Source organism: Chiloscyllium punctatum, chromosome 24, assembly GCF_047496795.1.
Source record: "Chiloscyllium punctatum isolate Juve2018m chromosome 24, sChiPun1.3, whole genome shotgun sequence".
In the NCBI taxonomy this organism is placed as follows: Eukaryota; Metazoa; Chordata; class Chondrichthyes; order Orectolobiformes; family Hemiscylliidae; genus Chiloscyllium; species Chiloscyllium punctatum.
This window is the reverse complement of record NC_092762.1, coordinates 79,746,860-79,760,420: the sequence shown is the minus strand read 5'-3', so window position 1 is coordinate 79,760,420 and position 13,561 is coordinate 79,746,860. Positions and strand designations below refer to the sequence as shown.

Here is a 13,561-nt window from a genome sequence, read left to right as displayed (position 1 = left end):
CACAGGGAAAAGGTCCAGTAACAGCACAGTTTGCAATATGGATGGTCTAGTTTAGTTCTTCAGTGGATGCACTGTGTCCACAGCTTTTATCATCAGTTACATCACCATTTACCTTCTCTGATATGTCACCTCAGCCGAGAGCTAACTGGCTGTGACCAGAATCATGTGCTGAAGACATCAAAAATACTGATTTTTGTACTCTGTATAAAATTCCAATGTCTTTGACACTGACACTTTTAAAAGATTGCTAATAAGTTGTACAGCAACAACAGAAAACATTATAACTTCAGGCTTGTCCAAGACTTGGTAGTAGGCTGTCTGCATGCATTTAATTGAAGACTTTGCAGACATTATTTTCTCAGAGAAAAAATAAATTCTGTGACTTACCAAAGCAGGAAGAGGAAGATACATTAGTTCTGCAAATGGTTCTTCACTCTAAGAAAGAGGCTCTAATCTCACAAATCTGAGACTTCTATCCATTCCCAACTGTAAACTGCTTCAACTGGGATGAATTCTTTCCGGTGGTATTCTTGAGTATTGTCTGTTGTGGTTCTATTCGCCAAGCTGGGAATTTGTCTTGCAAACGTTTCGTCCCCTGTCTACGTGACATCCTCAGTGCTTGGGAGCCTCCTGTGAAGCGCTTCTGTGCGGTTTTCTCCGGTATTTATAGTGGCCTGTCTCTGCCGCTTCCGGTTGTCAGTTCCAGCTGTCCACTGCAGTGGCCGGTATATATAGGGTCCAGGTCGATGTGCTTATTGATTTGAATCTGTGAATGAGTGCCATGCCTCTAGGAATTCCCTGGCTGTTCTCTGTTTGGCTTGCCCTATAATACTAGTGTTGTCCCAGTCGAATTCATGTTGCTTGTCGTCTGTGTGTGTGTGGCTACTAAGGATAGCTGGTCGTGTCGTTTCGTGGCTAGTTGGTGTTCGTGTATACGGATCGTTAACTGTCTTCCTGTTTGTCCGATGTAGTGTTTTCTGCAGTCCTTGCACGGGATTTTGTACACTACATTGGTTTTGCTCATGTTGGGTATCGGGTCCTTTGTTCTGGTGAGTTGTTGTCTGAGAGTGGCTGTTGGTTTGTGTGCTGTTATGAGTCCTAGTGGTCGCAGTAGTCTGGCTGTCAGTTCAGAAATGCTCCTGATGTATGGTAGTGTGGCTAGTCCTTTGGGTCGCGACATGTCCTCGTTCCATTGTCTCTCCCTTAGGCATCTGTTGATGAAATTGCGAGGGTATCTATTTTTGGCGAATACTTTGTATAGGTGTTCCTCTTCCTCTTTTTGTAGTTCTGGTGTGCTGCAGTGTGTTGTGGCCCTTTTGAATAGTGTCCTGATGCAACTTCGTTTGTGTGTTGGGGTGGTTGCTTTCATAGTTTAGCACTTGGTCTGTGTGTGTGGCTTTCCTGTAAACCTTTGTAGTGAATTCCCCGTTCGGTGTTCTCAGCGGCAGAGACAGTTCGGTGAACACCGAACGGAGAATTCACCACAAAGGTTTACAGGAAAGCCACACACACAGACCAAGTGCTAAACTATGAAAGCAACCACCCCAACACACACAAACGAAGTTGCATCAGGACACTATTCAAAAAGGGCCACAACACACTGCAGCACACCAGAACTACAAAAAGAGGAAGAGGAACACCTATACAAAGTATTCTCCAAAAACAGATACCCTCGCAATTTCATCAACAGATGCCTAAGGGAGAGACAACGGAACGAGGACATGTCGCGACCCAAAGGACTAGCCACACTACCATACATCAGGAGCATTTCTGAACTGACAGCCAGACTACTGCGACCACTAGGACTCATAACAGCACACAAACCAACAGCCACTCTCAGACAACAACTCACCAGAACAAAGGACCCGATACCCAACATGAGCAAAACTAATGTAGTGTATAAAATCCCGTGCAAGGACTGCAGAAAACACTACATCGGACAAACAGGAAGACAGTTAACGATCCGTATACACGAACACCAACTAGCCACGAAACGACACGACCAGCTATCCTTAGTAGCCACACACACACAGACGACAAGCAACATGAATTCGACTGGGACAACACTAGTATTATAGGGTAAGCCAAACAGAGAACAGCCAGGGAATTCCTAGAGGCATGGCACTCATCCACAGATTCAATCAACAAACACATCGACCTGGACCCTATATATACCGGCCACTGCAGTGGACAGCTGGAACTGACAACCGGAAGCGGCAGAGACAGGCCACTATAAATACCCGAGAAAACAGCACAGAAGCGCTTCACAGGAGGCTCCCAAGCACTGAGGATGTCACCTAGACAGGGGACAAAATGTTTGCAAGACAAATTCCCAGCTCGGCGAACAGAACCACAACAACGAGCACCCAAGCTACAAATCTTCTACCATGAGTATTGTCTATTTGAACCATTAAGGTTTTTCTCCTCCACCATCTCTCTTCTAATCAAATAGTGACAGGTGCCTTAGGATGGGTCAAAACCGATCACTCACAACTATCCTGCATGAAAAGGACTTTTTGTTGGCGGGGGGCACGCTGGGCGAGAGATCATTTCAATCTTTGACGTGTTTGACTGACCATGTATTTTTTCACCCACTGTTTTCCTGAAAAAGCATGCTGTCTCTTCCTTTAAAATCAGTCATGTCGATTCTGTTCACTGAGGGGGTAAAGCTGAGCACTCCAGCTGATGTTTAACTGGATGGCCAACCAGAAAGTTAAGACTCCATGAAACTGCTACTGCCTGAGGGGCCCCAAGTTATTCAATGCAGGTAGTGGTTGAAACCAAGAGGTGACCGACCTGAAAACCCAACTGCTTCTCCCCCACTGTCTAACCTGTGGGGTGATTATCAACACTTATTTACATTGGAAACTAATCCAGCAGCTGGTAAACATTCATCAGGCTTTGAGTGTACAATTCCGCAGCATTACGTACCTGAATCTGGCAGGATACGGAGATCTCCCTCTTTGTAGTCCTCCAGTAGCTGGTACATATACAGTACAGGGTCCTTTTCATATGTGATATAATACCACGTTGTCATGACAGGTGCACGAGCCAACACCATCCCTCTCCATTCGTTCTTCGATCCATCATCCTTCTCGAACATGTGCTCGACTGCTTTCCCCACTATGAGCTCTGCCAGGTCAGCATCCATTATTTTTGTTCGACCTGTTGGAAAGCAGGAGTCACAGCTCAATCCTGTTTGTAATAATGCAGCACTGAACATGGCCTTTCAACCCACTGGGTTTGTGCTAGCTTGCTCAGTGGGCGTTCCAGTCATTCCCACTCCTCTGCTCTTTCCCCACAGCCTTGTTACCTTTTCCTTCCATCAACTATTTATACAAATACCTTTCCAAGGTTTGTGTTGAATTGTAACCACTGGTCTAGCAAACTCTAACCACTGGTTAAATTTTTTTTTAAATCACATTGGTTTATACAGGGGCAGTTAGCTTGTTGGCTGGCCAAAGGGATGCCAACATTGTGGGTTCAATTCCTGAACCAGCTGAGGTTACCATAAAGGATGCTCCTTCTCAACCTCTCCCCTTGCCTGAGGCATGTTGGCCCTCAGGTTAAACCACCACCAGTTTTCTCTCCAATGAGAGAGCAGCCATACAGACCTGTAAAACTATGACCACCTTATCTTTTACTTCTGTGGCCAACCATCTTAAATCTAGATGTCAACAACTCAGCCTTTGGCAACAGCTTGCATTAAAAGTGTTACAGAGATATACAGCACAGAAAGAGATCCTTTGGTCCAACTTGTCCATGCCAACCAGATATTCTAAATAAAACTAGTCCCATTTACCAGCATTTGGCCCACATTCCTTTAAATGTTTCCTATTCATATACCCATCCAGATACCTTTTAAATGTTGTAATTGTACCAGCCTCTATCACCTCCTCTGGCTCATTCCACACATGCAATACCCTGTGTGTGAAAGAATTGCCCCTTAGGTCACTTTTAAATGTTTCCTCTCTAACCTTAAGCCTATGCCCTCTAGTTCTGGTCTCTTTCCCCCCCCCCCATGTGGGGAAGATGTTGCCTATCCACGTCAGTCATGATTTTATATCAATGACGTTTGATTTGCTTGCCTTTATTGGCCAATGCATTGAGTATAGGAGTTGGGAGGTCATGTTGCGTCTGTGCAAAACATTGATCAGGCCACTTTTGGAATACTGTGTGCAATTCTGGTCTCCCTGCTATAGGATGGATGTTGTGAAAACTGAAAAGGGTTCAGAAAAGATTTCCAAGAATTGTTGCCAGGATGGAGGGTTTGAGCTATTGGGAAAGACTATTTTCCCTGGTACGTCAGAGGCTCAGGGGTGATGGTTGTGTAATTGAGTGCAATAATACTGAATTTGCTCAGGAATTTATATTTTCTTTTTCCGAGGTTGCTGGTTTTGATGAGATGCAGTTCTCTAGGTGCTGGCAAGCCAGGAGAGACCACATGCATACAGATGAACCGAGTGTCAAGAGACTATCTTTTGCGTGAGCCATCATATCCAAGGACAACAGTCTTTACCTGATGTTCATATACAGTTTCTGAGATACCAATTTGCTGCTCCACATTGACTCCATTTTTTCTTGAAGGAAGTGAGGTGGTGGGGGTGGGTAATAAATCTTGCAAACCTATAAAATTCTGACAGGACTAGACAAGGTAAATGCAGGAAGGATAATCCTAATGAGTGGGTAGTCCAGAACTAGGGCTCACGGTTTAAGATTGCAGAATAGATTATTTCAGTCAGTGACAGGAAGAAATTGCTTCACCCACACAGGTGAGCCTGTGGAATTCTCGGCCACAGAAACTAACTGAGGCCAAAAAACACTGAATGCTTTCGATGAGCCAGTTCCAGCTCTCGGAGCTAATGAGACCAAACTGTATGGGGAGTCAGCAGGCTAAAAGGGCTGAATGGCCTACCCCTGCTCAAGGTTTCTATGTCTGTGTTCATTGTCTATAGCCCTCTAAACAGCAGCGGTGAGGTGGGGGTGATATTAAGCGGGAAATTTGAGATGCATGCAACAAGGATGGTTCAGTAATCATGGATGATTTCAATCTCCATACTTCGATGAGAAAATCAAATGTAATATTTCCAGGTTTTCTGAAGACACAAACCTAGGTGGAAGTGAGTATGGCAAGGTTCCTTCAGAACAATTCAGGCAAGTGGGTAGAAATATGGCAGATGCAGTAAAATATGGATAAATGTGAAGTTGACCACTTTGGCAGGAAGAACATAGGTTGTGACAGGTTGTTATACAAATGGACCAGGGTGTCCCTGTACACTGGCCATTGAAGTTAAGTATGCAGGTGCAACAAGTTAAGGCAGGCAAATAGTATACTGGCCTTCATTGAAAGGGGTTGGAGTACAGGAGCAAGGAAAGCTTACTGTATTTGTACAGGGCCTCGGTAAGTTCACACCGAATATTTTGTGCATTTTTGGTCTCATTACCCAAGAAAAATATACTTCCCATACAGGAAGTGCGGCAAAGGTTCACAAGACTGATTCCGAGGATGGCATGGCTGCTGTATAAAGAGAGAGATGGGATCGAATGATCTTGTATTCACTAGAGTTTAGACAGATGAGGGGAATCTCATTGAAACACGAAAAATATTCTGACATGGCTGTACAGACTGGATGTGTGGATAGTGATTCCCTGACCAGGAGGGGATGGGTATTGTCCCAGAATTAGGGTACAAGGGGTCACAATCTCAGGTTATGAGGTAGGTCATTTCAGACTCAGATGAGATGAGGAGAAAATTCTTCAGAGGTGAACATTGGTATTCTCTATACTTAGTGACTTCACCTGCACAGCTTTACATGGTAGAGCCATAGTCATCGCGTCATTCAGCATGGAAACAGATCCTTCGGTCCAACTAATCCATGCCAAACATAATCCCAAACTACACTAGTTCCATCTGCCTGTCCATATCCCTCCAAACATTTCCTATTCATGTACTTAGTGTGTTTTAAACATTGTAATTGTACCCACAACCACCACTTCCTCAGGAAGTTCATTCCACATGCGAACCACGCCGTGTTTAAAAAAAAATTGCCCCATGTCCTTTTTAAATCTTTCTCCTCTCACCTTAAAAGCCCGTTGTGTTGAAATCCCCCATCCCAGGGAAAAGGCAAGTACTATTAACCTTATCTTATACCCCTCATTATTTTATAAACTTCGCCTCTCAACCTATGCTTCAGTGAGCAAAGTCCCAGCCTTTCTTCATAAGTCAAACCTTCTATATCCAGCAGCATCCTGGTAAATATCTAGACACTAAAAGGTGCCAAGGGATTTGGGGAAGGAATGGGAGTATGGCACGGAGACAAGAGGACCAGCAACAATTAAACAATGGTGGAATCGGCTCGATGGACCAAACGGAACGGTGGAGTATGGACCTAATGCCTACACCTATTCCCATTTTCTTTCCGTTTTGAGGGAGGTGGGACTATTACAAATTGGATGGACTGGAACCAATGTCCTCGCAGGTGCTTTTGCAAACACTTTTGGGGGATAGTTTAAACTAATGTGGCGGGGATGGAAACCAAATGAGGTGAATAGTGGACAGTAAGGAGGTAGTAACTAAAGCCTGTAAGGCAGTGATTCTCAACCACCTGTTGGCCACAGCCCTCCCAGGAGCTCTTCTCAGGTTCCAGAGCACCGTGCCCCCCCCTTTCAAACAGATAGACAGAAAATCATTTGTTATTGAAAACCAAGAAAACTTCAACATCCTGACATACTGGACAAAAAAAAAAATTTTTTTTGATAACTGTATGAAATTAAACATCTATCAGGCCTAATGCGACCCTTGAGCTGGGTGCTTTTCTGCAAGTTTCATGATATCAGGTGCCAAAACAGTCGGAGGTCACCTCTTGTTGCAATATCAATTCTGCTCCTGGATTTTGTCAAGGAAACTACCTTGCAGAATCCACTCAACCAAATATGTTGCAAATTTATTCAGCAGATCACTCTTGATCCAAAAATCCTTTTCAAACTGACTGAACTGACAACGTGCAGTTATGCTGCTTACGTATTTCATCGATTCAGTTCTGAGCCCCCATAAACCCTTGGGGCTTCCACTCTCATAGCTTTCAGACTGTGGCTCCTTCACAAGGGAGTCATTCAGCTCCCACTGAGAATGGCTGTTGTAAGGAACTAGATAATGAGGTCAGCATGACTAAGAGGGAGAGAAGGCAGGCAGCAAATGTTGAATGCAAAGAGGCAGGTGACCTAAGATGCATTAATTTTAATGCAAGAAGTGTAGTAGCTAAGGCAGATGAACTTATGGCTTGGATTAGTACCTGGGCGTATATGTTATTGTTATTAGTGAGACTTGGTTGAGGGTAGGTCATGGTTGACAACTAAATATCCCAGGATATAAATGCTTCAGGCGGGATAGAGGGGGAGGTAGAGGGTTGGAGGAGTTGCATTACTAGTCAGAGAGGATATCACAACTGTGCTGAAGTAGGACACTATGGAGGACTCAAGCAGTGAGGCAGTATGGGCAGAACTCAAATAGAAAAGGGTGAAGTAACAATGTTGGGGCTCTACTACATGCCTCCCAACAGCAAGTGTGAGATAGAGGTACAAATATGTAAACAGATTATAGAAAGATGTCGGAGCAAAAGGATGGTGGTGAATGGAGATTTTAATTATCCCAGCATTGACGGGGATTCACTTAGTGGTAGAGATCTAGATGGAGCAGAATTTGAAAGGAGCATCCAGGAGGGTTTTATAGAGCAATATGTAAATAGTCCAACTCAATAAGGGATCATACTGGACCTGGTATTTGGGAATGAGTCCAGCCAAGTAGTTGAAATTTCAGTAGGGGATAACTTTGGGAATAGTGATCAGAATTCTGTAAGTTTTAGAATACTCATGGACAAAGACAAGAGTGGTCCTAAAGGAAGAGTGCTAAAATTGTTGGTGGTGGTGGGGGCAACTGTAGCAAAATTCCAACAGGAGCTGGGGAATGTGTATTGGGAGCTGCTGTTTGAAGGCAAATGCACATTTGATGTGTGGGATGCTTTTAAAGAGAGGTTGATCAGAGTGCAGGACAGACATGTCCCTGCAAAAATGAGTGATAGAAGTGGCATAGTTAGGGAACTATGGATGACAGGTGAAATTGAGAGAAGAGCTAAGAGGAAAAAGGAAACATACATAAAAGGACTAGATGATTGAAAACAGATGAAGCTTTGGAAGAATATCAGGATAGTAGGACCAATCTGAAACAAGGAATTGACAGGGCTAAAAATGGTCTTTAGCAAACAGGGGTGAGGATAATCCCAAAGCTTTTTATTCATATATAAAGGAGCAAGAGGGTAACAAGAGAAAGGGTTGGCCGACTCAAGGACAAAAGGAGGGAAGTTATGCATTAGGGATAGATGTTTGATTACTCTAGGTCAAGTCAACATAAATAGTGAGGAATTGTTGGGTATTCTAAAAGGCATTAAAATGGACAAGTCCCCAGGTCTGGATGGGATCTATCCCAGATGTATGAGGGAAACGAGAGAGGAAATAGCTGGGGCCTTGACAGATATCTTTGCAGCATTCTTGAACACAGGTGAGGTCCCAGAGGACTGGAGAATTGCTAATGTTGTCCCTTTTCTTAAAAGGAGCATAGCAGGGATAATCCAGGTATAGACTGGTGAGCCTGACGTCAGCTGTTGGAGCAGATACGGAGGGATAGGATCTACGTTTGGGAGAAAATGGGCTGATCAGTGATATGCAACATGGTTTTGTGCAGGGAAGGTAATGTCTTACCAACTTAATAAAACTCTTTGAGAAAGTGACCAGGTTGATTGATGAGGGAAGGGGTTTAGGTGTCATATACATGGGGTTCAGTCAGGCGTTTGAGAAGGTTCCCCATGGTAGACTGATAGAGAAAGTGAAGTCGCATGGGGTCCAGAGTGCACTAGCTAGATGGATAAAGAACTGGCTGGCAGCAGGAGACAGTAGTAGAAGTGAGTTTCTTAAAATGGAAAACCATAACCAGTGGTGTTCCACAGGGATTCGTGCTGGGACCACTGCTGTTTGTGATACACATAAATTAACTGGAGGAAGGTATGGCGGGTCTGATTATCAAGTTTGCAGATGACACTAAGATTAGTGAAATAACAGTGAAGGGGACGATCAGAAAATGCAGCAGAATACAGATAGATTGGATAGTTAGACGGAAAAATGGCAGATGGGAGTTTAAAACCAGGAAAATGTGAGATGGTGCATTTGGAAAGATCCAATTCAAGAGCAAACTATACGGTAAATGAAAAAGCCCTGGGGAAAATTAATGTAGAGAGATTTGGCTATTTAGGTCTATTGTACCCTGAAGGTGGCAACACAGGTTGATCGAGTGGTCAAGGTGGCACATGGCATGCTTTCCTTCATCGGATGGGGTATTGAGTACATGAGCTGGCAAGTCATGTTACAGTTTTATAAGACTTTAGTTCAGCACATTTGGAATACTGCGTACGTTCCAGTCACTACATTACCAAAAGGATGGGGATGCTTTGGAGAGGGTGCAGAGGAGGTTCACCAGGATCTTGCCTGGTATGGAAGATGCTAGCTATCAAGGGAGGCTGAGTAGATGAGGATTATTTTCATTAGAAAGACTGAGGTTGAGAGGGGACCCGATTGAGGTCTACAAATCACGAGGGGTATCAACAGGATGGATAGCAAGAAGCTTTTCCCCCCCCCCCCCCCCCAGAGTGGGGACTCAATTACTAGGGGTCACGAGTTTAAGGTGAGGAAGGGAATGAAGTTTAAGGGAGACTTGACTGGAAGGTTCTTTACGCAGAGGGTGGTGAGTTCCTGGAAAGCGTTGCCAGTGGAGATGGTAGAGGTGGGCATGATAGCATCATTTAAGATGGGGAGGCACAGTCGCTCAGTTAGCACTGCTGCCTCACAGTGCCAGAGACCCGGGTTCGATTCCCATCTCGGGTGACTGTCTGTGTGGAGTTTGCACATTCGCCCTGTGTCTGCATGAGTTTCCTCTGGGTGAACCGGTTTCTTCTCTCAATCCAAGCATGTGCAGGTTAGGTGAATAGGCCATGCTAAATTGCCTGCAGTGTTAGGTGCATTAGTCAGGGGGAATGTAGCAAAATGGATCTGAGCGTGAGTTACGCTTCAGAGGGTCAGTGTGGACTTGTTGGACCAAATGGCCTGTTTCCACACTGTAGGGAATCTAATCTAATTTAGACTGATACATGAATGGGCAGGGAGCAGAGGGATACAGATCCTTCGAAAAGAGGTGACAGGTTTAGATAGAGAATCTGGACCGGCACAGACTTGGAGGACTGAAGGGCCTATTCCTGTGCCTGTGCTGAAATTTTCTTTGTTGTATATTTCTACGCTTTTGAACTACAAATGACAGATGAGTGCAATTGCAAAAAAAAAACATTTTATCGTCTTGCATTTCAAAGCAGAAAATGAGATAAACATTGCTTGCATCCAGGCATTTTAGGAGATTTCTGTTTTATTAAATCAAAAGCAAACAAATTACTTCATGAATAATCCACTTCAGATACAAACTCAATATTGCAGGACAATAGGAAAGAAATTGAAACATTGTTCTTATAAATAAGAACAATAACTGAACAGAAGTTTTGCATGTACTAAAATAAAGTCTGTTGTTTTTTCTCCAGATTTGGTTTGTATTCTAAACCAAAGGGTTTGCCCCGTGTTATTTTTTGATTTATCACAGAGAACCAGAGGATATTGTGTTGTAGGAAATGTATTACATGTTTAAGCTCATTTAAGTCAGAAGTTTTGAGTTTTGAATTAGTGACTTATGGGTTTTTTGCCCCCATGGGTTTAATGATTAACTTGAAAGTATTTCTGTAACCATAGTGATATTTAAAACAACTTGGTAGAGAAGTAGTTTTCAGAACCAATTACATAAGGCAAGTTTGTGACAGAGCAAGGTAAACATTGCATGTCAGCATTTCTGGTCAAAAGCTCTGGACTTATTTTGGGTTTGGGGGAAAACCCATAGCTGTAAAAGATAAAAGGTTTTTTTTTTTAAGTTCCTGTTTAGGGCAGTACTCCTGAGAAAGACAGTAGATATAAACTAGAATTGAGTAAGGAGTTTAGAAATAACCCCAGACCAGAAGTGTTTGGATAAGATGCTGAAGAGGTTATTTGAAACCAAGAATTTTTAAATTCAGGTGTGTGAAGTCTCCAGGAAGACACTATCAGATTTTCCAGACTGGGAGTTAAAGTCACAGTTAAATTAAGCCTATTTAAAAGCAAGAGAAACTTTGTCCCCCACTGGTGAGAGTACTGATTAAGGGATGCTTTTGGGTACTGTACAGAAGTGTTCTTGGGACCTATAAACGGAGAATTTTTGGGATAATACATCCATATTTTATCACGCATTTCAAAGTCTGTAAATTGCATTGTGTGTAAATAACTTGTGTTTCTTCTATTTTATCTTCATTGCTCATGAAATAAACTCCTGTTTTCTTATTAAAACCAAGTTTGGATCATTGTGTGTGTATGCTTCAGCAAAAAGACTACCCTGTTAAAAACCAAGAAACAAAACATGATTTATCAAGCTAGATTGCAGTCTGGGATCATATCAACATGATGTACCTCATATATCCATTAGCTACTCAATTGTGAATTGTGAAAGGTGGATTTGCTAACTTCTGTGCAGGGCATTAGAAGTGTAAGCTCGCCTAAGGAAACTGTCCTCTGTATTACATACAGGAAAGATGTCCTGGTCACTTAATCATGAAGACCACTCCTCACCCCACCAGGAATGTCAATATCTGCAGCAGTGACACACATCTAAAATAAAAAAGTGATTTTGATTACATAAATGGTTGATATACTTACTCACACACAAGAATGTACTTAAATGGTTGTGTGGGTAAATGTAGCATCTGGTATGATATTGATTTCACATGCTGGCAGTGAACTGTGGCTAGTAAGCTACTGTTAGCAGTAGTTGTACTGGCCTAATCCCAGAGTACCAGCTCTGGTGGTTATTCAGTGATTTGCTATGTACTTCCATGGGATATTCAACAAAAAGGACAATCCTTGTCACCAGCACAGACAAGTTGGACCATATGGTCAAGGTCTGCACTGTGAACGATATATCACTATGGGTCTACTCCTCCATCAAGATGATCATTCGGAATAAACTCCCCTGAGCAGATCAGCTTTCTGAGCATGCTAATTTTTAAAATTTCATTTACAATATGAGGATGTCGCTGGCTAGACCAGCATTTATAAAATCATAGAGATGTACAGCACGGAAACAGACCCTTTGGTCCAACCTGACCACGCCAACCAGATATCCCAACCCAATCTAGTCCCACCTGCCAGCACCCGGCCTATATCCCTTCCTATTCATATACCCATCCAAATGCCTTTCAAATGTTGCAATTGTACCAGCCTCCACCACATCCTCTGGAGCTCATTCCATACACGTACCACCCTCTGTGAAAATGTTGCCCCTTAGGTCTCTTTTATATCTTGCCCCTCTCACCCTAAACCTATGCCCTCTAGTTCTGGACTCCCGACACCAGGGAAAAGACTTTGCCTATTTATCCTATCCATGCCCCTCAATTTTGTAAACCTCTGTAAGGTCACCTTTCAACCTCCAACACTGCAGGGAAAACAGCCCTAGCCTGATCAGCCTCTCCCTGTAGCTCAAATCCTCCAACCCTGGCAACATCCTGGTAAATCTTTCCTGAACCCTTTCAAGTTTCACAACATCTTTCCGATAGGAAGGAGACCAGAATTGCATGAATACCCCAACAGTGGCCTAACCAATGTCCTGTACAGCCATAACATGACCTCCCAACTCCTGTACTCAATACTCTAATAAAAGAAAGCATACCAAACGCCTTCTTCACTATCCTATCTACCTATGACTCCACTTTCAAGGAGCTATGAACCTGCTCTCCAAGGTGTCTTTGTTCAGCAACACTCCCTAGGACCTTACCATTAAGTGTATAAGTCCTGCTAAGATTTGCTTTTCCAAAATGCAGCACCTCACATTTATCTGAATTAAACTCCCATCTGCCACTTCTCAGCCCATTGGCCCATCTGGACCAGATCCTGTTGTAATCTGAGGTAACCCTCTTCGCTGTCCACTACACCTCCAATTTTCATGACATCTGCAAACTTACTAACTGTACCTCTTATGCTCGCATCCAAATCATTTATGTAAATGACAAAAAAAGAGAGGACCCAGCACCGATCCTTGTGGCACTCCACTGGTCACAGGCCTCCAGTCTGAAAAACAACTATCCACCACCACCCTCTGTCTTCTACCTTTGAGGCAGTTCTGTATCCAAATCACTAGTTCTCCCTGTATTCCATGAGATCTAACCTTGCTAATCAGTCTCCTATGGGGAATCTTGTTGAATGCCTTACTGAAGTCCATATAGATCACATCTACCATTCTACCCTCATCAATCATCTTTGTTACTTCTTCAAAAAACTCAATCAAGTCTGTGAGACATGATTTCCCACACACAAAGCCATGTTGACTATCCTGAATCAGTCTTTATCTTTCCAAATACACATACATCCTGTCCCTCAGGATTCCCTCCAACAACTT

The 13,561-nt window shown here is 43.3% G+C and overlaps 1 protein-coding gene across 2 annotated transcripts in view; it reads right to left on the bottom strand.

Moving 5' to 3' along the window:
* LOC140494732 (spindlin-Z-like) overlaps positions 1-13,561 on the bottom strand; it is a 100,573-nt gene that overhangs the window by 13,834 nt on the left and 73,178 nt on the right. For both annotated transcript variants that reach the window (XM_072594273.1, XM_072594272.1), the window contains exon 4: positions 2,932-3,165. In XM_072594273.1, coding sequence (XP_072450374.1) covers positions 2,932-3,165 — 234 coding nt within the window. The remainder of the gene's footprint in view (positions 1-2,931; positions 3,166-13,561) is intronic.